Source organism: Nannobrachium achirus (genome assembly GCF_963921795.1).
Source record: "Nannobrachium achirus genome assembly, chromosome: 13".
Taxonomy (NCBI): domain Eukaryota; kingdom Metazoa; phylum Chordata; class Actinopteri; order Myctophiformes; family Myctophidae; genus Nannobrachium; species Nannobrachium achirus.
Window position 1 is genome coordinate 46051150 of NC_137833.1, and position 25564 is coordinate 46076713.

The window sequence follows — 25564 nt, forward strand, 5'->3', positions numbered from 1 at the left end:
TCTCTCTCTCTCTCTCTCTCTCTCTCTCAGCCTCTCCTCTTTCTCCTTCTCTTCCCTCTGCAGTCTCTCTCTCTCTCTCATCCCTCTCTAAACCTCTCTCTATACAGCGCTGCCCTGCCCAGCTGCTCTATCTCTTGTCTTCCACGGTGTGGTAATAGCATAGCTTGTTGCAGGTGACATTATCGTATAGCTAATCACAGCAGAGCGGCGGGCGACGGTGTCATGATGCCGGCCGGCACTGTGCTGCTGTCTGTCTGTCTGTCTGTCTGTCTGTCTGTCTGTCTGTCCTGTGCCTCTGGTCAGCTTGCCAAGCGTGTCAATCTCTTTCCTCCTGTCCCCTGCCCCGCCACCATGATGATGATGACAGGTGATGTGGAAATGTTTTCCTTGGCAACGGGGCTACGATCCCAAAGTGAAGATGTCACTGTCCCCAGAGACGGTCCAGCAGTGGATTACTGTCCTGGAGGGGTGATGTCATATCTTATGTCCCCCTCCCTCCTTGGTAATACAGTCTTCAAGCTCTGGGAGATTCAACCCTCTTAAACCATAGTAAACTAGAACCCGAGTTGGCTAGGTACTTGGACCGCTTTTTCTTTTCTTTTTTATATTTTTCAGTCAACACCACCAAAGGTCTTCGGGCCAAAACAGCTGATCTACTTATTTTTGGCTGATCTACGCTATCTTTGGCTAATGCCATATAGATGGGGTTGGGGTACTAGTGGTTAACCCGCCCCCTGGTCGGTCCGGTGTCGCTTTGCGGGGCTTGTTACCACACAGCAGCAGCAGCAGTAGCAGCAGCTGCAGGACGGATTAGCCTCCCTGTATAGTCTTTCTAACAATGGGGTTTTGCAACTTGACACGTTTACGCAGGGAAAACGGAAGACATAGTCCTCTTCGTTGCACAGCACAGCACAGCAGCAGCCAGCTCCCCTCCTTGTATTTGCTGCTGTTGCCTTTTACCCCAACATCAGCCCAGGGAGGGGCGGTTTGAGGTGACTGTTTGTAGGACTCGAGGAGGTCTAGGAGAGAGAGAGTGGCTGTGAGAGGTATGCGGGGGGGGGGGCTCAGTGCCGGAGTGACTCCTGTAAATCACGACAGCTGTGTGTCAAACATAGTCCTCCCCCCCATCCCTCCCCTCAACGCAGAGCCAAAGTCCTCTAATAGCCGGCAAAGTCGGTGGAGCGTACAGGCTAAGAGGCTAACACGTTTCTCACATTGTGAGGGGGGCGGGCGACGAATATGGAAGTTGCAAACCAACAGTATAAACTATTAAGCTTGGAGGGGGCGGGAGATTTACTACGATGCAAAAAATAGACATTCTGTATGCCCGGTAATGCCGCACAATCTGTGTAGTGGTAGTAGTAGTAGGTGGCTGCTGCTGGTAGACTGAGCGGTACCCAGGGGGCTTGGTGAGTTGTATCTGTGCGTCTCTCTCAGGAGGGAAAGGGAAGAGCTCTGTACTGTAAGGCCGATGATGCTGGGTGGGTCCCAGTGTCTGGAGGGATAGATAGATACACTAGACTTGTTTGCTCCCGGGGGTTGAGCTCGACATTTAGCATTTTCTTTACTATGTAGCCACGAGCCAGTGTGTGTATGTGTATCTGGGTCTGGGTCTGCATGATGCATGTTCATGCATGCATGCATGCTTCTGTCTATGGCTGTGCGAAGGTATATCTTACTGTACGTGAGCAGGATCATTGATTATTCTATTCATCTCGTCGTCTGTCCACTTTAACCCTTAGTTGACAGGAGCCCCACAGGGTCCTAGAGTATTTCCGCTATAAGGCTGAATCTCTTCAGCGTATAGCTGATCTACAAACGCGCCGGGTGTTGATCTGCTACAATAGGGAGGCTAGGGTTCAAGTGGCTTGTTGTGTGCTCTGAGGGTGGAAACCTCACATTCCAAAACTGTTACTTTTCAGAAAAACAAGAAAAAAAACAGCTAAAGTAGCAGATCTACAAGCTTGTAGATCTGCTATTTTCTTTTTCTTATAATTTTTATCCCAAGATTTTGTAACCATTTTTTTTCACCCAGTGCCAATTGCCTATGCTCCTGGGCTCTGCTCTCCCTCTGCCGCGCTTGGGGAGACAAGGGACTGACCTCATGCTTCCTTCAGTGCATGAGTAGTCCAAGTTGCTTCTTTTCACCTGACAGAGGGGATTTCCCCGGTTTGGACGTAGCGCATGGAAGGAACATGTTATTCCAACCAGTTCCTTTCCCCTCCATCAGGCACCCCGGCTGGCCAGGGGGAGGCATTACAGAGACCATGATCTGCTACTTTTGACGCTTTTGTGTGACGCCGTAGTGCGATCGAGCGGGGCGCTCATTTACCAAAGAACACAAAAAGTTAGAATGTGGAGTTAAAAGCTTTCTCCCCCGACAGAGAGAAAAGCAGTTCCTCTTTCTCTCCATAGGGCGGCATGCATGCGTGCGGTGGGAGAGCGGCGGTGTGCTGGCGTTCGTTTCCCTCGCCCATGTCTCAGCCTGCGATGATAATGGTGTTCTCTCTCTGATTAGATTCCAGACTCTGCCCTCTCTGCTCTGAGCCTTTCATACACACATCACTCAGTGGCGTCAGTTCAGCAAAAGCTAGGGTATGGCAAAGGGTTAGGGTTAGGGAAAATAGGCATTACATTTTGGATAACACGGTTCTATTGTGAAAATAGCAGATCTACATGCTCACAACGCCTCGCGCTGCGAGGCGTTGTGAGCATGTAGATCGGCTATTTTCACAATGTCTGAAAAAAAAAAAACGTAAAAAAAAAAGACTTTTGTCAGTTTTTTACACAGGTTTCTACAGTTTATTGGGCTGGATATGGCAGCCTGGAATGGTTTTTCAAGTGCAGCTAAACTTAGCATGTTAGCATTTAAAATTAACTTTTATTTTCCCCCCTGGACCAAGGGTATGGCAGCTGCATACCCCTGCCATACCCAATTGACGCCCCTGACATCACTCAAAGCAAACATAACACTCACACAGCGTCTGCGCTGCTCCTCCGATCACGGCGGATTTGACGTGAGACCTGCAACCGTTAAAAGCAGAGGCGTGATTTCAGAAAGAAATAGGTTGTGGAGGGGGCACGGTGGCGCAGTCAGTAGTGCTGTCGCCTCACAGCTAGAAGGTCCTGGGTTCGATTCCCGCCGGGGGACACTGTGGGTGCTGGGGGCGTGTTCCCTCCTCTGCGTCATCAGTGCCCACACCCTAGGTGGGGTTGGCAAAAGGGCCTTTCTGTGTGGAGTTTGCATGTTCTCCCTGTGTCTCCTAGGGTAGATACCCTCACAAAAACATGCAGTAATCCTGGTCTCTATAAAGCCTCCCCCTGGCCAGCCGGGGCGCCTGATGGAGGGGAATGGAACTGGTTGGAATAACGTGTTCCTTCCACGCGCTACGTCCAACCGGGGAAGCTCCCCCTGTCAGGTGATAAGAAGCGGCCTGCTCACTCCTCATGCATTGAAGGAAGCATGAGCTCAGTTCGGGGCCCTCCCCAGGTTGGCAGAGGGAGAGTAGAGCCCAGGATCACAGCTTAGGCAATTGGCACCGGGTGAAAAAATGGGTTACAAAAATCGTGGGATAAAAAAAAAAAAAAAAAAAAAAGAAATAGGTTGTGGCAAAAAACACATTATCCCTTAAGCCCCATTTCTAAAATAGTGGATCTGCAAGCTCTTAATGCGTCGCTGGGCAACGCGCTGAGAGCTTGCAGATCCACTATTTTCGCTATTTGTTTGGGGGAGAAAAGAGAAAATGTTCATCTACAGTATAATGACATCCCTGAAATAGGGATGCCACATTGAAAGTGGTTTAGAAATTAATTGTTGCATGCAATAAAGGCTTGTCTAAATTAGGCCTTTAACACGTGTCACATGTAGATGGACAGGCATCGATTGCGATGAAATCAGATGAATCTGCAAAGAGTTGGGGACAAATATGCATCAGATAACTGAATTTGAGATTCGAACAATAGGGGGTGGCAATCACAGATAAAAACGGAGATGCCTCATTCACCTCTGCAGTTCATTGGAGCGACGTGCAACTATTGTAGTCCGGACTTCCTGGAAAAACCAAGGGATCGCTGCCAGTCAAGTGACTACTGGCCAATCACAACACGTCTTTTCCGTGACTTAAATCCATCCATTTCTTGATGTTCGTGGCTGCGCAGCTCAGCTGTTCTTAGAGGCTGCGTACGTAAAGACCCATCCCCACCTTTCTCTGATTGGCCCAGCAACTTCTGTATGTGTGACGCACGTGGAAGCGATGCACACGAATTCCCTTGGTCCCCCGATGCATATGCACTAGAGCCGAAGGAGGCGTCTACCTTTCTATGTCTATGGTGGCAATTACCATCCCCTTTTGACCCAACTGACGCCCCTGGACTGGTTCAAACGTAGAAGTATAGTGACACACATTCATGTTGTCATATCGTCGGGCGGAAACCTTGTATCTTCGAAAAGTGTTACCTTTCAGGAAATGGAGGAGGAATGAACCGACGGATCAATCCAATGTAGTTATCTTGCACTCACAATGTCTTGACACTTTTAACCACTTTACAGCCCTAGTATATGGTTGGCCGGAGTCCCTCAGTGGCTCTAAACTAGTTACTTTTCTTTTCTGTTATTGTGGGGAAAGCTTTGTGATGTCGATGACCTGCTATTTTCTGCGAAAGCTTTCCCCACAATACGGATGCTGGGGTTTAAATGATTAACAACCTGGCATCCCGATCATTATAGGCGGAACATTTCGAAAAGAGATGGGGCTTACATGATAAAACGACTATGAATATGGAGATTTCTGTTCCGACAGTGACAATACATTCTGTACAGATGGGGAGATGATGAATACATAACTCCATGTGACAGCAGGTAGTCACTGAAGCGTCTTGCATTTTTAGTTAGTGCATTAGAATCAGAAACCCCACACGTCCGAGGAATTTAGCATGTAGAATTGTAGTCTATGAACTAGAGCTGGACAATAAATTAGATTGATATAGTGATATGAGACTGTTGTGTTTTCCTGGTTCCAAAGGCTGCATTACAGTAAAGTGATGACACTTTCTGAACTGACAGGTCCTACAGTAACTGCTCTATTATTTCCCTTGGCCCTTTACCCACTCCGTTATTATATTATAATAGGTATTACGGATTATTAGTTATCAAAGATCTCCTTGTGTAACTATTGAAAGCACCATTTGTCATCCCTACAATATTGTCACAATACTGATACCAACAGAATCACTGTTTACAGTTTACAGTTTAGGCATTTAGCAGACGCTTTTAATCCAAAGCGACTTAGAATAAGCAGATAATGCATCACTATAATAAACAAGATAACATGTCAGAACATCAACAACAATATAACAAATGCATATGAATATCAATCTAAAAAAACAATATAATCAGTAAAGAAAAAGGGATTCTAAAAAACCTAAAAACAAATGCTAACTAGCTTCCTGTATGGTCATCATTGAGTGTTTCAGTAGTGCTATGGGTTTAGGTGGAGTCTGAAAAGGTGAGTCTTCAGTCCACTGCGAAAGCTAGCGAGTGAGTCCATTGTTCTAAGTGCGACAGGGAGTTTATTCCACAGCTTGGGGGCCAGGAGGGCAAACTGTCTCGGACGAGTGGATTTTTGTCCTGTGGCTTTTAGCAATGGTTCTGTTAGCATCCCTGTGTTGGCTAATCTATGTGAACGGCTGGGGGTGTAGGGGTTGATCAGGTTTTGGAGGTATGGAGGAGCCATACCTTTGGCTGCTTTGAAGGTCAGCATCAGTGTTTTGTATTCAGTGCGGGTCGCAACCGGGAGCCAGTGGAGTGAGCGGAGAAGGGGGGAGACATGTGAGAACTTAGGCTGGTTGAAGACCAGTCGTGCCGCGGCATTTTGGATCAGTTGGAGAGGTTTAAGTGCACATGCCGGGAGACCAGTGAGGAGAGAGTTACAATAATCAAGTTTTGATATGACAGACTGCTACTGTCACATAACACTTTTACAGGTTTTACAGGTTTCGCGTAAACTCAATTTACAGCATTTGTAGTTTTCAGGAAAGCGAGGAAGGATAGAGATAGAGGAGCAAAGGAGAATACGCACAGGATAGACAGGTCAAAAGAAAATCAAAGATATACACTGTACAATATTGAGGTATTTGGTCCAAAATAGTGTGATTTCGTCCATCTCTCTCGCCCCGGCCTTGCTATAAATTCGGAGCATTAGGGAGAGCTTCTCTTGCTCCGAATTTATAGCAAGGCCGTGCCACTGTGAATAACGCTGAAATATTCATGTCATTTGCTAATATCCTCTGGCCTTTATACATCATAGATGAGAACACACAAGGTGTGACAGGCAGGGTAGAGGTCTTGTTGGGCCACAGGTGGAAAAAAGTACTCAAAATAATTTACTTAAGTAAAAGCATCAATACTGTAATGTAGAAATACTCTGTTACAAGTAAAAGTTTGGAATTCAAAATGTACTTGAGTAAATGTACAAAAGTATTGGTATCAAAATGTGCTCAAAGTACCAAAAGTAGAAAGTACCAATTATGCATAGTCTCATTTCGCAATTAAGTTTCAAATGTAGATTGTATAAGAATCTTAAAATAGCATATCTGCAACACATTGTGAGCTTGTAATGGCCAAAATGTATAGGCTTCAAAGTGGTTAATGTATGTATGTTTTGTGACAATGATGAAAATCTAGAAAGTAACTATATTAACTCATTTCAGATAATTGTAGTGGAGTAAAAGTACAACATTTGCCTCTGAGATAGAACTTTGGAAATACTCCAGTCAAGTAAAAATACCTCCAAATATTATTTAAGTACAATACTTGAGTAAATGTACTTTACACCACTGGCCAAAGGAGTGCAAGTCTTACATACCAGTGATAGTGTCAAATGCTGCATACAGTATGTTATTGACTGTGTGGTATACCGTATACTTGACATGTTAGCCTTCGTGTTATATTATGTTAAGTGTATCGTCTCGAGTGGAAACCTCCACCCGTCCAAAACTGTCACTTTTCAGGGTTCAAATTCAAAAAGTAGCAGATCGACGTCGCTTCATTTTCAAGTCAACTGCACAAGCTGCACAGCACAAGCTCACAACAGGGTCACACGGTGTGACCCATTGGTCAGCTGGTTTCAAATAGTCAAAAGTATAATATAGGCCAGGGTTAAAGTGGTTAAACTGATTTGGATGTTATATTAACTAACCCATGGGAGCTCCCTCAAGGACCCCTGGGGGTCCTCGGTGCCCCACTTTGAGAACCACAGTATTATAGCAGGGGGCCACAGTCCCCTGTATTTACTGTATAGATGCAGCCAGGGCTATAGGGCCCACTGGGGATCTCAGCACACAGACAGACCGGCAGTTGAGTTAATGACTACTACAACACGTGTGTTCTCCTCCACCCCTTCCTGGCAATCATGACTCTGCAAATGAAGGACGCCCACGAGTAGAGGATGATGGTGATGAGGAGGAAGAGGAATGTAATGGGGATCATCTCAGGTGGGAGGAGGAGAAGGAGGAGACAGAGAGAGAGAGAGAGAGAGAGAGAGAGAACGTGAGGCAGGCATTTAAACTCCCCTTTTTATCACCCCTGTCGGGTTGGAAACCTCCAAAACTGTTAGTTTTCTGGATTCAAATAATAATAGCCGACCTCCAAGCTCACAACGCGTCGCAGCGCGACACGTTGTAAGCTTTGAGGTCGGCTATTTTCGATACAGTATTTTCACCAAAAGGCCCTTTTCGAAATGTCAGCCCTTGCCTCTCTAACATTCTCTGCATGTCCCTGCTCTGTAGTATGATCAAGTGTGGGGCTTTCATTCACGAACTAAACAGCAGTGGTATACTTCTACGTCCCGTCGGAGACAGCCATTCGGCGAGCTTCGGCCGCGAGCTCGCGGATCTCCGACACCGTCGTCCGACCCGAGCTTTAAGTCTGACGGAAGATACATTCCCCACGCCGCTGCTGTCCTCAGCAGAAAGAGAGAGAGATGCAATTAACAAGAGAAAAAAGAAGCCATTGATTTCTCTCCAACTCTCCCCCTCCCCCATCTCTCTCTCTCTCTCTCTCTCCCCCAAGAGGATTGTTGCTGCTGTCGCTCCGCTTCCTCCAAACTCTTCCCCCTGCCATACAGTGCCGTAATACATAATCAATGCGTCTAATCAGTCCGTTATGTTCTGGCGGAAGAAAAGGGCCAGCTGATGCAAAGCACACGTCCCATCCGCACTCTCTGTGTGCGAGTGTGCACTGTGCGGAGTATAGGGATGGGACGAACGTGATATGAACGTGTCATATCACGTTCATATCACGTTTATTGTGTCAAAAGAAATCGCGATTTACGATATTAGCGCGATAATCAAAATCCATTATCCTGGGGCGAAGATCAAAAAAATAGTTGATCTACAAGCTCACAATGCGCGTTGTGAGCTTGTAGATCGGCTATTTTTGGCAAGACATTTAATAGAGAGTGAAAAGTATCAAGTACGTATATCATTAGGGATGGGTATCGTCTGCGATACTTTTAATGGTATCGATTGAATGACGTTGATACTATCGGGTATCGGTTCACGTAAAAACGAACGATACCTCGTTTCAATACTCTGGAACGCACTCCTGGCCGGTCGCATCTGTAACAGTTGGGCTACTGAGAGTTTAATGACTCCACACGTTACTGTGGAAAATAGCCGACAATAGCCTATAATGTTTATTATTATGATGATTATCCAACGTCTATACTCGCCTCTCCGCCACACTGTGTGATCATCATCATCACCTCTGATAAAAAGTATCGAAAATGGTATCGAAAGGGGTATCGTATCGATTCCCAGGTATCGAAAAAGGTATCTTATCGATTCAAAGGTGAACGATACCCATCCCTATATATCATAAGTAACTTTTACCAATTATAGTGGGTTTAAGTGGTACCACATATGCAGCTCGGCAAATTAAAGGTGAATTGATCCCAGTGCATGACAGAGGACGATATCACGATATATTACATCTCCACGATACAATTATCGTGAGTGTTTTTTTATCACGATAAACGATAACATCGCTTATCGTCCCATCCCTAGTGCGGAGCAATGCAGTGCAGCGGGCGAAACGAATCGCGGCCCTCAGCCACCACCACCACCACCACCACTTCTTCTTCCCCCTGCTCCATCCCCTCCTCTTCCCCCTCTCAGCGATATCCGAGTCGTATGGTGGAGTGTAATGAAATAGATGTATCGATCCTCCCAGATAAAGTAGGATTTCTTCAAGCCACTAAAATGAGGGGCGCGCCTTGATAGATGAACCTGAGGGGTTATAAGAGGAGAGATCTCTCTGGATGGACTGGCTGCTGCTGGTCGAGGATGTTTGGCTCCTCCAGGCTTTAGGCCCGGCCCTCGAGACAGTCCTATGAATAATGATTATGGACCAAAGAGAGAAAAAGCCTAAAAATAACTCTCTCTATAATCTATCTTCCACTCCCTCCCTCTCTCTCTTTCTCTTTCTCTTCCTGTCTAATTCACTGGTTCTCAACATGAGGTCCTGTGGGGACCCCTCAGGGGTCCTTGCTGGGGGACACAGCAAAATGTAGTATTTGTTTTATGTGTAGGTTTGTTTGGACAGGATTACAAAACACATTTAAACCTTACCAAAAGGGTACAAAGCCGAAGAGAAAAAACAACAGCAAAAAAGACCTAGTATGACCTTGAGGAACAGTTTAAACCTTAAGCCCCCTATTTTATTTGTTGGTTATTTTCGAAAATAGCCGATCTGCAAGTTCACAACGCGTCACTTCATGACGCATTGTGAACTCGCAGAGCCACTATTTTCGAATAGCTTTTACAAATCTTATACAAATGACAAATATATATTATGTCAAATGGGGGTCTGCGGCCAATCAATTTGGGTGTCCATGACAAAACTTTTATTTTTTTAGAACCACTGGGCTCTAAAAAAATGTGTCTTACTCTGCTTTCTGTTTGTCTCCATCTTGTCCTTTGTTGCAACATGTATCTGTATTTAACTCCGACGGTGGTGGAAACAGTATCAATATTGCAAAGTACTCTGTTACAAGTAAAAAAAACGGAATTCAACATTTACTTGAACCTCTTGAAATACTGACTCTGACATACTGTACAGACAGAGACTGTATGGTGATATCATCTGTGTGTTCTGATCCTCAGTAGCAGCACTGTAGGGCAGGCCGCTGTTGTTGATAATGCTGTTGTCACTGTATTGACGTCATCAGTGTGTTCTGTTGATGTTGATTGAATGTATTCGAGCCTTTGTTTATGCTTACATTCAGGCCTAGAATTATTGAATCCTTTAACCAGTGAAAAATAGCAGATATACAAGCTCACCGTGCGGCACCGAGTCCGAGTGCCGCGCTGCGAGCTTGTAGATCTGCTATTTTTGAAAAAGTCGTGAAAATGTGTGCACATCTTTGAATATATGTATTTTCAAAGCGAACGTTTGTAACTCAAATTTTGCTTCTGGGTGGTCCCTGGAACTAAATATTTTGAGATGGGGGTCAGTGGACAAATAAATATCAGTTTGGGGGTCCTTCACATGAAAAGGTTTGAGACATAGTAGTCTCTCAAGAACAGACTAACTGAGCTCCAGTTATGTGAAAAGGACCTTTTCTTTGACGATGGCTGGCCAGATTGCTGACATAGAAACATAGGTTTTTCAAAAAACCTTAGAAGGATTCAAAAGACACTTATAGAATCGGGTAAAAATTCTAATTTTCAAGTTTTTTCAAAAGAGTGCTGCGCTGCCTGTGAGCTTGTATATCTGCTATTTTTCAATAGTTAAAGCATAAAATAATGATACACAATAATGTGTACCCGTTCTGAATGGGTTAATGCTTTGTTAACAGTTGGCAAAATAAAGCACAGGAAGTACGGTTCTATACAAGGTCTGCTAAAAGGATTAAAACCAGAGAAAGTCCTATGGCTTGTTTCCATTGGGGTCCATTCCGTGTGTTCAATTAATTGAAAAATGCACAGTGCGGGAAGCTGTAATGACACTGTGATTAGGTGTTTTTGGTGTGTGTGTTTGTGCATAGTGCTGTTTTGTACAGTATACCAGTGGTTCTCAACCTGTGGGTTGGGACCCCCAGAGGGGTCCCCAAATTATTTTGGGGGGTCCCCAGATGATTAACTTATTGTGCAACATTGTTTTCTCACTCAACAGTAAACAAACCAACATAAGGTTTAAGTGTATATTGGGTATCTGCACATTTCTAAAGTGACAATTTAAGGGCTTTTTAATACCTCTAAAATGACAAATTAAACATTGGCCAAATTGTCAAATATTAGAGGCAGAAATTGTGAAAATAGCAGCGCGAGGCGTTGTGAGCATGTAGATCTGCTGTTTTCACTATAGAACCGTGTTATACAAAATGTAATGCCTCTACTCTTACTGCTCGTCAGGGTGGTGTGGTCCCCTGTTAAAATATGATTATTTTGTGGGTCACGGCCTGAAAAGGTTGAGAACCACTGCAGTATACTATACTGTTGACTGTGTTTTTGTGATGTTGTTCAATCTTCCTATAAAGCCTGGTTTAAACTTCATCGTACGGCGGAGACCAGACATACTGTAGCAGATTGACAGCGTTGTACGGCGAAGTGCTACTTAAAGGAGTGGTTCACCCCCCCCAAAAAACATTATTTTCCATCAATTAGCCTACACATCCCACAAAGCGTTGAATTCATAGAGATTTTTTTAGTTTTTGTCACACTCCTGAGCCAATAATTCGATGACTGATCTGTCAATAGGAGACTCAGTACAGCAGACTCTTTGAGTGTCCTCTGTGGCTTAGGAATGATGTGATCAAAACAACAAAATAATCTCAAAAGAAGACTTTGTGGGTTGTGTATTTGATAGAAAAATAGACACTCTGTCGAGGTGCCAACTTGTGTCTTGTGCCAGAGTCCTGCAAAGGGCCGGGGATCCACGGATACCCGGCAGGTGCCCACGTTTGACGGGCTAAAACAGGCAGAAAATATATCTATACTATAATTTTGCGAATGTCTGAGTGAGTGTCTGAGTGAGTGTCTGAGTGAGTGTCTGAGTGTCTGTCACAGCGTTTCTCCTCAGTGGCTGGAGCAATTGATCTGAAATCGCATCACCATAAGCATATGAACACACCTGACATAACTGTGAAGCCCGTTTGTCACTTTCACAAATCGTATGCTGTATATTAGCATTTTTATGGTGTATCTACTATCTATTCTGCATCTAGCATGAGGCACATCTATTCTGCATCTAGCTTGAGGCAAAATGTTTAACCAGCTCTGTGTGTGTGTGTGTGTGTGTGTGTGTGTGTGTGTGTGTGTGTGTGTGTGTGTGTGTGTGTGTGTGTGTGTGTGTGTGTGTGTGTGCAGGCAGGCAGGCAGGCGGGTGTGTGTGCAGGCGGGTGGGCGGGCGGGCTGGGGGGGGGGGGGGGGAACAGTATCTCTGTAGCCATTAAACGAAACAGGTTTCTTACATTGATGCTCCTACATCATGCAAGCACCAGTTAAAGTTACTTTCCATCCCTCATATACTGTGTGCACAGTGCACATCCCATAACCCACACACTGCACATCATTTTGGAGCTCATATCTTTGAACGGGTAAGGGCTAGTTTATATAATTTCGCGGATACGGGGACGGGTGGTACGGGACTAAACGCGGGCGCGGGTAGCGCACACAGTGAGCAGCAGCTTGCTGCCGGCAGGACACACACAACATACAACACACAACCACAGCATCCATACAAAGTGACACGGATGTTCTTCACTGCTGCATGAATTGCGCTTTTAGCCCATGTTCTCATCATAGCCAGGGTGGTTTAAAAGGATATCTAAAAGAATTAAGATTGGCAGCCGACCTGGCGTTTATGTATATATGTTACTGTATATTGTGTTGCAAACACTGAGGACGGCGTGCAGGGACGATCAAGTGTGTGATGCCATTTGGAAGCATGCACACACACAGCTGTAGGCTATGTACTTTACTGCATGCAATTGTGAGTAGCAGGGCGGGCAACGGTTCCATTTTTGTGGGGCGGGTCTGGTTAGACCTTTATTTAATCGCGGGTAGCGGGTCGGCCCGCGGATCTGATTAATGGCGGGTGGGGCGGGCGCGGGTAGTCAAAATTTGACCCTTGCAGGACAAGTGGCCATGTATGGCCTACTTGTGTACCGCGAGTACTGCGATTGGTGCTGGGTATGTGGGTATGTGACGACACTTGTTGGTTGGTGATGACGTCTCTGTGACCTCACATCTATATAGTGAGGGTTATTTTATCAGGTCAAACTTGTTGGTGGTGACGTCACCGAGAATGCTGCTCCCTCATTGGCTAAAGGCCCTAACTTTGTACTGTCGGCCAGAAACAGACAGCCGGAAACAGACGACATCGAACGCAGTACTTGTGCGCTCTGCTGCTGGTTACTCTTTTATTAAGTAATTATTTGGGTTAACTACTCCTTTAATTTGACTAAGTGTCGCTATTCTTGTATCTTACAGGAGTGGTACTCTAAGAGCTTAGAAATTCAGCCCGAGCCCGACGGGACCCGACGGGTCGGCGCGGCGCGGGCTGGGCCGGGCTCAAATTTCCATGTATATGACGGGCTATGGGTCGGGTCGGGCTTTTATAATCCGGTAGGCAAGCGCAGCGCAGTATCATGATGTCTCTGTGACTGTGTAAACTGCGCGCTCATGACTCTATGGCTGCACCGCTGCGCTGTTTCGCAACTTGACAGTTGAGCGTGAGTGTGTGTGTGCGTGCGCTGTGTGTGTGCGTGTGGCTGGCTGCTGTGGCGTGTGCAGTGCATGCATGCGCTGCCAGCGCTGGTCGAGCAGAGCAGAGCAGAGGACATCGTTGAAACAGTCCACAGACACTTTTTGTATCCTAATAATCATAATAGACGTTGTGTGAACGTTGTAGCTATAATAGCCTGTGCGCCTGCTGTCTGATTTAGCGGCGGCCGTCAGCTGTGTTTTCCAGCAAGGCTTTTTGATTGATTGAAGAATTAGGCTCCGATGTTTTTGTTCCATAATTAGCACGGTACTTGCTACAATGTCTTATATAGGTCTATATAAAGACAGTTGGAAAAGGACTCTGTTCTTAACAAATCACCATATGAGAAAAAAGGCTGCTGCAGCAATTAAGCTTGTTTATAATGTCGGGCTGCGGGCTGTGTCGGTCTCCAATTGTCAATTATGTATCGGGCTTTGGGCCGGGCTCGGGCTGCCGTTCTGTGGGGTGGGTTGGGCCGGGCTCATTTTTTTTGGCCCGATCTTCGTCCAGGGACCCGTAACTCTCCGAGTTACGGGGGTCCTTGAAAATAAAACAATTTGAGATCCACGTTTAAGTATACTCCTCTTAAGCGCCATTCACACTGGGCACGATAGCTATAAAGATAACTATAACTATATCGTTCACCATTGAATTTTTTTTATATAGTTGGTGTGAACACCAGGGATGTAGTGGGGGGGAACGCGGGGGTACGGAGTGCCCACACTTCTCTCAAGTCAAGTCAGTTGATATTATATTTTCAGGTCGTTTTGACCCAGCAATTGGTTGAAATAGGCTCGCCAGCCGTGCTGAAATGAGCATGACTAACAGCAGATGGTAATATAAGATTTGAAAATGGATTAATTAATTGGAAATATCAGTTGTGGAGCTATTTTGCATGGGAAGTTTGGCTGATGATCCGGTCATCAAATTATTGGTTGAGAACCACTGGTCTAAGGCTATTTCTGCTGCCGCGCAGACCCGTTTTAAGCCAGCGAAAACGTTATGTGCACACGCACGGACGCACGTGCGTGCACGCGCATTGACGCGCGTGCACGTGCGTGCGTGGGGAGTGCCCACACTTCCAAATTTAGCACTAGGCCAAACACTGGTGAACACTGGTGAACACTCCGCTTGGCTTACGATTTTTAAAACTACATTGTTTTACAGTTACTGTTAACTCTGGATCTATACTATAACTGCTGCGCCGCCTCTGGTGACTGAATCTGTCTATCTCTCTCTCTCTCTGTGTGTGCGTGTGTGTGTGTGTGTGTGTGTGTGTGTGTGTGTGTGTGTGTGCATGCGTGCGTGCGTGCGTGCGTGCGTGCGTGTCGTCCACAGCCCGGTCCAAGAGCATGGTGCTGGGAGAGCTGTCCCGGGTCTCCAGGCCCTGTTCTCCGCTCGACCAGGAGAGGGCGCTGAAGTCAGGCTGGCTGAAGAGGCAGCGGAGCATCATGAAGAACTGGCAGCTGCGCTGGTTCGTGCTGCGGCCCGAGGCTCTCTACTTCTACAAGGACCAGGATGAGACCAAGGCACAGGTACTGCGTCTATAATGAAACCTTGCATGTCCTACAAGCAGGGGCGTCACACCAAATTCTGGGCCCTGGGTACAAGGATTCACTGCGGGGCCCCCCATGAATGTTAACTATTGAAAAATAGCAGCTATACAAGCTCACAGCGTGGCACCGAGTGCCGCGCTGTGAGCTTGTAGATCTGCTATTTTTGAAAAATCATGAAAATGTGTGCAAGAAACCTATGTCAAGGACCCCCAAGATGATATGTATTTGGCCACGGATCCCGATCTCAAAATATTTAGTTCCAGGGACCCCCAGAAGCAAAATTTGAGTTAGAAATGTTCGCTTGAAAAATACATATATTCAAAGATTTTCACACATTTTCACAACTTTTCAAAAATAGCAGATCTACAAGCTCGCAGCGCGGCACTCGGTGAGGCACAGGTACTGCATCTATAATGAAACCTTGTATGTCCTTCTACAAGGACCAGGATGAGACCGGTACAATTTACAATTTAGATTTTGTGGATCTGCTATTTTTGAAAAAGTCTTGAACATTTTGTGCAAATCTTTGAATTTTCAAAGCAAACTCAAATTTCTGCTTCTGGGGGTCCCTGGAAAAAACATATTTTGAGATGAGGGTCCTCTGCAAAAGAGCTTGTAGATCTGCTATTTTTTAATAGCCAGAAGTATAAAATAACGACGGTTAAAGTGGTTCAAATCTCAAGGGTTAAAGGAGTAGTTCAAATTACATATTTTCTATCAATTTACACTTCATGAAGCGATTGAAGCCTTGAATTCACAGAGGGGTCTTGTTTTTTTGTGAATGACATAGTGGCTGGTCAGTAGGAGACTCAGTTGAGTACCAGAGACACCAGAGACACCAAATGATTGGCTCAGGAATGCGACAAAAGCTAAAAAGAAATGGACCTGAAGGTCAAGATTCAATTTATCCCCTGAGCAAGCAGGCAGGCTCTATTAGCGCAAAAAACTAAAAAAAAAAAAAAAAATCAGGAAACCGGGTTCATAAAAAGAAAAGCTGATCTACAAGCTTGTAGATCTTGTATATCTGCTGACTTGTGCGTGGCACTCTTGTACCACAAAGTAGGGCATTCGTTTTATGGAAAAGAAAAACATATAAAAGTTGAAACATGGAGATACAAGGTATCTGGCCCCAACAAGCCACAAAATATATGCTGTACCCCAGGGAAAAGAAGACAGCTATGATACATTATTCTCTATTTTTGAACCCCAGAAACGTGTACAGATTCATTCAGGGCTAGATCTGAACTCATGTTGAATAATCTTTACAAAGAATAGTAACGTTCCATGAAGGAAGGCACTATGGTTCTCAGAGTGGGGTTCGGGGACCCCTGGGGGTCTTTCAGGGGGTCCCACAGCAGGGTCTCCCGGCAAATTACCCAACTATCGATCATGGAGCACTTAAACCAGTGGTTCTCAAACCTTTTCATGCCAAGGACCCCCAAATTGATTAATTTTTGGACGCGGACCTCCATCTGAAAATGTTGTGTGCCAGGGACCCTCAGAAGAGAAGAGTTGTGTTAGGGTAATAATAATAATAATAATAATAAAAAGCAAACACGTAAACATAAAAAAATAGCAGATATACAAGCTTGCAATGCGGCATAAAGTGAGCTTGTACAGTATATCTGCTATTTTTGAATAGCAAACATATTAACCCTCTAAGGCCCACGGTTGTAATATTACAACGTTTGTATTTTATCCAAAAAAAGGTTTAAATCATTTTATTTTAGCTCCCCCTACCACCTAAACACCACCATTGGATTCTATTGTTTAGTATTACAATGCCATTGGCCACAATATTTGCATATAAATACCCCCCACAGGGGCTGACATTCACACCCGCCACACCCGCTGAAATTCCAGAGTTTTGACGAACAACATCTCACTTTTTCATGGAAGCTATACCTCACAAAAACATAAGTAAAATGCCTGTACTATTTTTTTTGGTGATCATTAGAATGTCTAGAACATGTACATATGTTATTATTGTGAAAAATATCCCCCATATGTAAATTAGAGCATGATTTATGATTTTTGATTTATGGCTATAAAATCTTACAAAAAACATTTTTTTGAAAAAAACATTACATTTTCCTCTTAATAGGACTCCTACAACACCATCTGATTTTTTTCAATTTTTTATTTCAAGTATTTCTTAATGCGGGCCTTAGAGGGTTAAACTGATTGTGATGCTGCTGTATTAAAGGTGTATTCAGTGATAATGAAAGTGGCCGGGGGTCATCTTGTTCCTTACTGGCCTTACAGCGTGGAAATGTTTAGTTTTTTATAGATTTTTTACACCATTATAATGTTCTTGTTTTGATCATTAGACCCAATCACTGAATATCGCTAGGCCTACGTCTCCAGCTTCAGGATATGTATGATACTGATTTACTACGAGACTGTGGCATTTTCTGAGTTCAGTAGTTTACAATCTTGGCTTTTAGCAGACGTTCTTAACTAATTCAGAACAACTGTGGTTCTCAAAACTTTTATTTTGACCATCATAACTAAACATCATAACATAATTATGGCCATACTCTACCCTGATTGGTCGAGGACTGGCTGGCCACCTCTGAAAACTGAATCTAGCTATGCTCGTAACACAGGCCATGGTGGAAGTCCTTATGGTCAGCACACATTCTAGTGAGGAAAATGAATGGAAAATGTACGAATTATATTTGTATTTGAATGAAATACAATCACTGAATATACCTTTAACACATTTGGCTGGGGAACCTCTGGAACCTCCCTGAGGACGGGGATCCCCGGACCCCACTTGAGAACCACTGGCTTAAACCCTACTGTATATTCTTAATTGATTGGAGTGCCCTAGGGCTCAATGTTTGGACTGCTCCTTTTTACCCTCCATAGCAAATCTCTTCACACACACACACACAAATAAATAAATGCCGATCTACAGGATCACAAAGTGAGCTCGTAGATCTGCTATTTAGTATTTTAGCCGGATGTTTCCTCCCAGAACAGAGACACTATAGGCCTCATGTGTTCTATTTGGTTCTATGGGTACCCTGTCAGAGTTAAGAGTCAAGGGCCATTCACACAGAGCACTAGAACTAGAACTAGAAAAGTATAGTTTTAAAATTAGTCAAATAGATGTTCACACAATCACACTGACTTCAATGGTTAACGATATAGTCAGGGCAGGAATTTCAGGGAGGCCATGAAGGCCATGGCCGTCGTTGCCCCTCAGTTTGTGCCCCTCCAAAAAATGGGATTCCCTGAGGCCATGCCCCAGCTGACTGAACTAGTTTCTCCTCTGTCTCTTTCTTGTCAATGTAGACACCAGTGTCTCTTTCTTGTCAATGTAGACACCAGTGTCTCTTTCTTGTCAATGTAGACACCAGTGTCTCTTTCTTGTCAATGTAGACACCAGTGTCTCTTTCTTGTCAATGTAGACACCAGTGTCTCTTTCTTGTCAATGTAGACACCAGTGTATCTTTCTTGTCAATGTAGACACCAGTGTATCTTTCTTGTCAATGTAGACAGTAGACACCAGTGTATCGTTCTTGTCAATGTAGACACCAGTGTATCTTTCTTGTCAATGTAGACAGTAGACACCAGTGTATCTTTCTTGTCAATGTAGACACCAGTGTATCTTTCTTGTCAATGCAGGGCTGAGCATGGATCAGATTATAAATGCCATTATTTATTTATTTCACAGCAGATAGTCAGTATATTACATTTAAAATCTTCCTTTACCCTTAAATTCAATTAATTCTTTCAATGGACCAAAATCTTGTTTGATTTGGCCTTCCTGCCCTGGCATTGGGCCTTTGTGCCCTCAAACAATGGACAACACCAAAGGCCAAGTGGCCTTGCCCCGAAAATGACAAAATTCCAGCTTTCTGCTTCACCCATGCGACGCTTTGGAACGTTTATTGCGTCTACGGTCTGACGAGAACGGAGAGTTTTAGGACGAGAACGGAGAGTCTTAGTACGCATGCGCCGACATGTGTTTACTGGATTATTTTCCGCTCACGGAGTCACAGGGAATCGAACCCGGGTCTCTGGTTTAGCTGTCATCATGCTCTACCGACTGAGCTAAGCAGACGACTGGGAAATTCCTTTGAGCCGTATTCGGACGCGGAAGCAGTCCCCTGGTCAAAATTTACTATTCTGTCCATAACGGCACATAATTCGGTAACACCGCTGAGTCGGCTCATGTGCCGTTCACACCGTTCGTCGGGGCGACTCGGTCTCGGCGGCGTCTCTCGGCGTTCATCGGCGCCTGAGACGGCGCGGCTCCGTCATTTATAGTGCCGTGAGCGGTAGCGTCGGGTGGCTGGTAAACCCTTCATAGCGGTATCGAATCTCGCTTCGGGAACTACTTTTTTTTTCTTTCTTCTTAGACCACTGGCCATACCCAATGCGTCCAACCCTTGACACAGTAGGCAATACCAAAGCGTCTATCGCCCGACACAGTACAGTACTTCACAACACGTCGGTTGTAGACGCTTTAGAGGTGAGAATGTGTTGAATTATGACATGGGAGCCTTGTGAGCTTGTAGATCTGCTGTTTTTGAGAGGTTTTTAGTGGATTGGTGTAGAAAGGAAAAAAGGAGCAGACCAAGTACAGAGTCAAATTTACTAAGTACGAGGGTTTAAGTGGTTTTAATGTCTGCAAATAAACATTAACTTGAATCCAACATATTAATAGAAAAGATAAGTCAACAAACCAAAAAACATAATAAGGAAGGACAAATACATTTACACAACACTGATGATGAGTGCGGTCAATGAAGTCTTTGAAGCCATCTACAGTATGAAATCTATGAAAATATGTGAAGAAATATGTAGTGTGGAGGTCCCTGCTCCATCTCTCTCTCTCAGGGGGTTTAGGGGGTCCTTGGCGTGAAAACCGTTGAAGGCCCCTGGTATAGAGCTGGGGTCTTCAACGTTTTCAGGCCAAGGACCTCTTAATTGAGAGAGAGAGATGAAGCAGGGACCCCCACAACCTTTTTATAGATTCCTTATTGTTTCATTGTTTTTGGATTCATGTCAATTTGTGTTTTTCAGATATTTAACCACTTGAACTGTCAGTACTTATTATTATACATATTAAACTTGACCTTTCACTCTGTAATTAGTCTGCTCTTTTTCCCCTCTACACCAAAGCTCTTTGCCAAAAATAGCCGATCTACAAGCTCACAACGCCTCGCGCTGCGAGACGCTTGAGCTTGTAGATCGTCTATTTTTGGCTAAACTTCTCCGAATATGGACGCTAGGGTTCAAGTGGTTAATATAAAAAAGGAGAAAAAAAGTTTCTATCACACAAAGATTTGGAGGACCCCCTGTAGTAACTCTGAGGAGCCCCTAGGGGTCCCGGACCCTCTGTCGAAGGCCACTGGTATAGAGGGTCTAAGTTGTTTTAAAAAGGTTGAGAACCACTGTACTGTGGTAACTAGCTGCCCTCTCTGTTGCTCGACGCCGTGTCTTCCGTCGAGTCAGAGCACTTAGCAGGACGACCTTCCACCCCGTCTCATGTCGGAGGGATCAGTAAATGCAAGGAGACGATGTAAGTAGGCATATACTGTACCGTACCGGAGCGAGGGATGATGAAGAGATGGAGGAATGTTTGCCTGACTCATCCCTCTCTCCATCATCATTACCTTCCTTTACTTTGGAGCCATGCCCAGCAGGGGCGTCACAAGGGGGGAGGGAAAGTGGGACTGAGTTACTAGGGCCCAAGGTGGAGGGGCCTTAATTATTGTATACTTTAGCTAATGAAAAATAGCAGATATACAAGCTCACAGCGCGGCACAGAGTGCCGCGCTGCGAGCTTGTAGATCTGCTATTTTTTAAAAGTCGTGAAAATGTGTGCAAATCTTTGAATATAATGTATTTTTTAAGCAAACTTTTGTAACTCAAGCTTTGCTTCCGGGGGGTCCCTGGAACTACATATTTTGAGATGGGGGTCCGTTGCCAAATGCATATAATTTTGGTGGTCCTTCAGATGAAAAGGTTTGAGCACCACTGACATAGAAACATAGGTTTTTCAAGAAACCTTAGAAGGGTTTGAAATATGCAAATTGAAATAGACACATTTTCAAGATTTTTCAAATATATCTGCTATTTTTCAATAGTTATAGCACAAAATAATTGTGTGGGGGCCCGCAGTGAATCCTTGTACCCAGGGCCCAGAATTTGGTGTGACACCCCTGATGCCCAGAGAGAGAGAGAGAGAGAGAGAGAGATGATAATGTTTAACATGCAGCACACGTCCCGTACCTAGAGAAGTACTAATTGATTTGGATGTCCCGACCGAATGTTGTTTGGCTCTCGGATACTGTACCTCGGTGCCATTGTTGTCTGTCTGTACGTGTGTCTGTCTGTCTATCCCAGAGGCTCTCAAACATGTTCATGTCAAGCATGCATTTAGCTGCAGACCCACATTAGAAAATATTTTGTGCCAGTGACCCGACCCCCCATATGCAAGACAAAAATATTCCAACCCGGCCTGGACGGCTAGCTCATCCGTCTGGGCACCTAGCCTCACAGCGTGTCGGTTCGAGTCCCAATACCAAATACCGTCAACCCCCCCTTTTCTCTCCCCATTTCCTGTCAGTCTACCTATCAATAAAGGCAGAAAAAGGCCCAAAAATATATTAAAACTATAAGCAGTGCTCTTCCGAGCACAGGTCTCCGCCAGGTGTGGAATTTTGTTTGTGGGTGTGCATTGTTTGCTGTCGCTATAACAGGCTAATGTGAAATGGGTGGCATTTGTTCCTTGACAAGGAACAAATGCCACCCCAATGTGCATGCAAAATCTTACGGAAATCCCATGCTTTGAGGCCTTTTGTTCCAAAAATGTGTTTTGCTAAAATCGACCTGCTGGTGGCGCTATATCAGGCCAATGTGAAAAGGGTGGCATTTGTTCCTTGACCTACAGTAGATGGAATGTGTGTGCAAAATGTCATGATTTGAAGCATTTTGTTCAAAACGGAAACAGAGCACTCCTGCACACTTTGGAAGCAAATTCTAACCAATCAGGTAGGAAAATGAAACATCTGAAAGACCCGTCTCGTTTAATGAGATACTGTGTACCCATTCGCGTGTGCGTGTGCGGTTTCGCGTGTGCGGTTTCGCTGCCATCGTGCCAACGGCCATGCCTTTCGGCCTGGCGGAGACAAAAATATATAGCTTATTGTGACCGTAGGTCGCATTTACTACCAAAACCTCCACAGGCTGTCTGTCAGTGAGTGAGTGAGTCAGTGAGTCCGTCACACTTTTGCCCTGCTCATATCTCCACAACCGTTGCCCCCATCCATGCCAAATTTTGCACACACACTCCTTGACTGCCAAACTACAACCTCCAAGGACCCCCGGAGCCCCAGGGACCCCCAGGTCCCTGGGGGACCCCCAGATGTAAAAAATGACCAAATGTGCTCACACGTCACACGTCACACTTTTTCCCTGCTTATATCTCCGCACCCGTTGACCCGATCCATGCCAGATTTTACACACACACTCCTTGCCTGCCAAACTACAACCTCCAAGGACCCCCGGGGGGGACCCCCAGATGTAAAAAATGACCAAATGTGCAAAAATGACCAAATGACCACCCCAACGGGGCTGCTCACAGGGAATTCCCGGGGACCACCGACTCCTGGTGCTCCAGAACGGATGCAAAAGTGGTGGCGCCCCCAGTGGAGGACCCCCTGCCACTGCAGCGCACATAAAATGCCGTAACTCGGGCTAGGAGCGTCCGGGAGAGCCGGGGCCGGTACCTATTCGTCCGCCAAGGCAACGCGGAGACCCCACCCCTCATTTCTCACATGGCCCTATTCTAGCGCCACCTTCAGGCCGATTTTTAAAACACATTTTTGGACACTGCTCCTACAGTTTTTGCCCTAAAATCACGAATATCACTACACAGCATGTCTACACTCATGTCATCAACATGGATCAGGAAGATTTTGGAAAAACAAATTTTTGCCCTATTTGTGGAGATAAGCCACCTACGGTCGCTTATCTCCCGATTAGGGAGTCTTACTGGTGTATTTATCATTTTTAATATGATTTAAACTAGTGAAAACAGCCGACAAAGCCAACAAGCACACAACGCCTCGCGGTGCGAGGCGTTGTTTGCTTGTAGATCAGCTGTTTTCACAGTTTTTGTGCCAGTGACCCGACCCCCCATATGCAAGACAAAAATATTCCAACCCGGCCTGGACGGCTAGCTCATCCGTCTGGGCACCTAGCCTCACAGCGTGTCGGTTCGAGTCCCAATACCAAATACCGTCAACCCCCCCTTTTCTCTCCCCATTTCCTGTCAGTCTACCTATCAATAAAGGCAGAAAAAGGCCCAAAAATATATTATATAAAAATATATTATATAAAATTATATATATATTGCGTGCGTCTCTCTCTCTCTCTCTCTCTCTCTCTCTCTCTCTCTCTCTCTCTCTCTCTCTCTCTCTCTCTCTCAACTATTTCCCTCTCCTCTCCATCAGGGCTGTATCCCTCTCCAAGGCAGTCAGGTCAACGAGCTGCCAGCCAACCAGGAGGAGCCAGGCCGCCATCTCTTTGAGATCGTTCCAGGTAGGTTCAGTACAGATGGTGAAGACAGAGAGATCATTCCAGGTACTGTAGGTTCAGTACAGATGGTGAAGACAGAGAGATCACTCTAGGGGCGATAGGGAAGACGGGGACTTGCAAAAGACAGCTGTGTGTCCTATGCAGGCTGTCACACAGGCTATGCTTCATGACATGAGACATAACAGAGGTGACATGCTGGCCTTATGTGTCCCAGACGTCCAACAATGGCTTGATTCATCCCGCTGTTGACATGCATGGGGTCGGCGTTAGGCATGGTTTGTGTGGTCAGGACAGCGTACTGTACAGTACAGTACAGTTGAGAACAGCATGTGTGAACCATCATTTTAGGAGATGCCCAGAGTCATTTTTGAGGTAAAACAAAAATAATTAGACAGAGATGGCCTTTAGTCTAGATCTTTCTCTCAGATGGATATTAATGGATATTTTAGTTAAAACAAAACTTTTTTTTAAAGCACTATATTCTGATTGTAATCGTTGCTATAGAGTGTATGTTTAGTAACAGGGGTCTCCCTGTCTCTCCAGCTCTCTAATAAACAGAAAATACATTTTCGGTTGGGTGACAACATTTCAGCCAATTAGAAGAGAGTACCCATTTATCAGCTTCATTACTCGCGCCAGTCCCCGCAAACTTATAATAGTATATTTTCCGCCCGTTTTCACCCGTAAAACTGGTATACCCGACAGGTCCCCGCGGGTACCGGACCCGTTGCAGGACTCTGATGTGGCGCTATCTGTGTGTCTGTCTTTACACCCATAGCCAATCAGAGAGGGGCAGCCCAAACCTTAGCCAATGAGGGAACAGTATTCTTGGTGACGTCACCATCACCAAGTGCACCCTGATATAAATAAGGCTCTATGAGTGCACAACACGCAAGTTGGCACCTCGACAGAGTGCAGTCTAGTTGTTATAGTGTTCCAGTTCCAATGTTGTCTGCTCATATCTTTGTGTCTCATTACTTTCCAACTTCACCTGTTTATTCTGTATCCTGACTGAGGTCTCTGTCCTGATTGGATGAAATCGGCGACCTGAAAAAGCCTGTTCTGTTTAATAAAGAGCTGGCACCTGGAGAGACATGGAGACTCCTGAACAAACACTCTATAGCAACGAGTACCATCAGAATGTAGCGCTATATTTACCGGTAACACTTATTTTAACCAAAGAAAATCACTCAACCTTTAATTGTCGTGGATGGATGTGGAAGAGGACATGCAGATATAGTGGATGGGGTAATGGTGTTGTGTATAGCCTATCCGGGGTCACCATGCAGAACTGGCATGGCGGCACGGCTGCAGACCCCTCCTCCAGCCCGTGCCACTCATGGGTGCATGGTGAACCCGCTAGTGGTGCTGCCTGCCTGCCTGCCAGAAAGAGCTACAACATGGGCCAAGGCTGCTGTTGCAATCTCACTAAAACCCTGGGAGTCCTTCCTTAAGGGCTGAGGACTCCATTAATGGTTGGTGTAAGTCTTTCTGAGCTTTAAATTATTGACGAGGGGAGAGAGAGAGAGAGACATTGTGCAGAGTAAACCGCAGTGATGCCGCATCACTCTGTGTTATTATGTTCTTTCCTCGCCCCTTCTTGAGTGGTTCTCGAACCTCTTCATGACAAGGACCCCCCAATTGACACGTGTTTGGCCACGGACCCCCATCTCAAAATGTT

General features: G+C 45.2%; 1 protein-coding gene across 1 annotated transcript in view; it reads left to right on the plus strand.

Moving 5' to 3' along the window:
* The window catches only part of arhgap22a (Rho GTPase activating protein 22a), a gene marked incomplete at both ends in the record, with an annotated part of 53188 nt that overhangs the window by 94 nt on the left and 27530 nt on the right, over positions 1-25564 (plus strand). Inside the window, 2 exons of the mRNA XM_080740783.1 lie at positions 15104-15300; positions 23799-23886. Coding sequence (XP_080596909.1) covers positions 15104-15300; positions 23799-23886 — 285 coding nt within the window. The remainder of the gene's footprint in view (positions 1-15103; positions 15301-23798; positions 23887-25564) is intronic.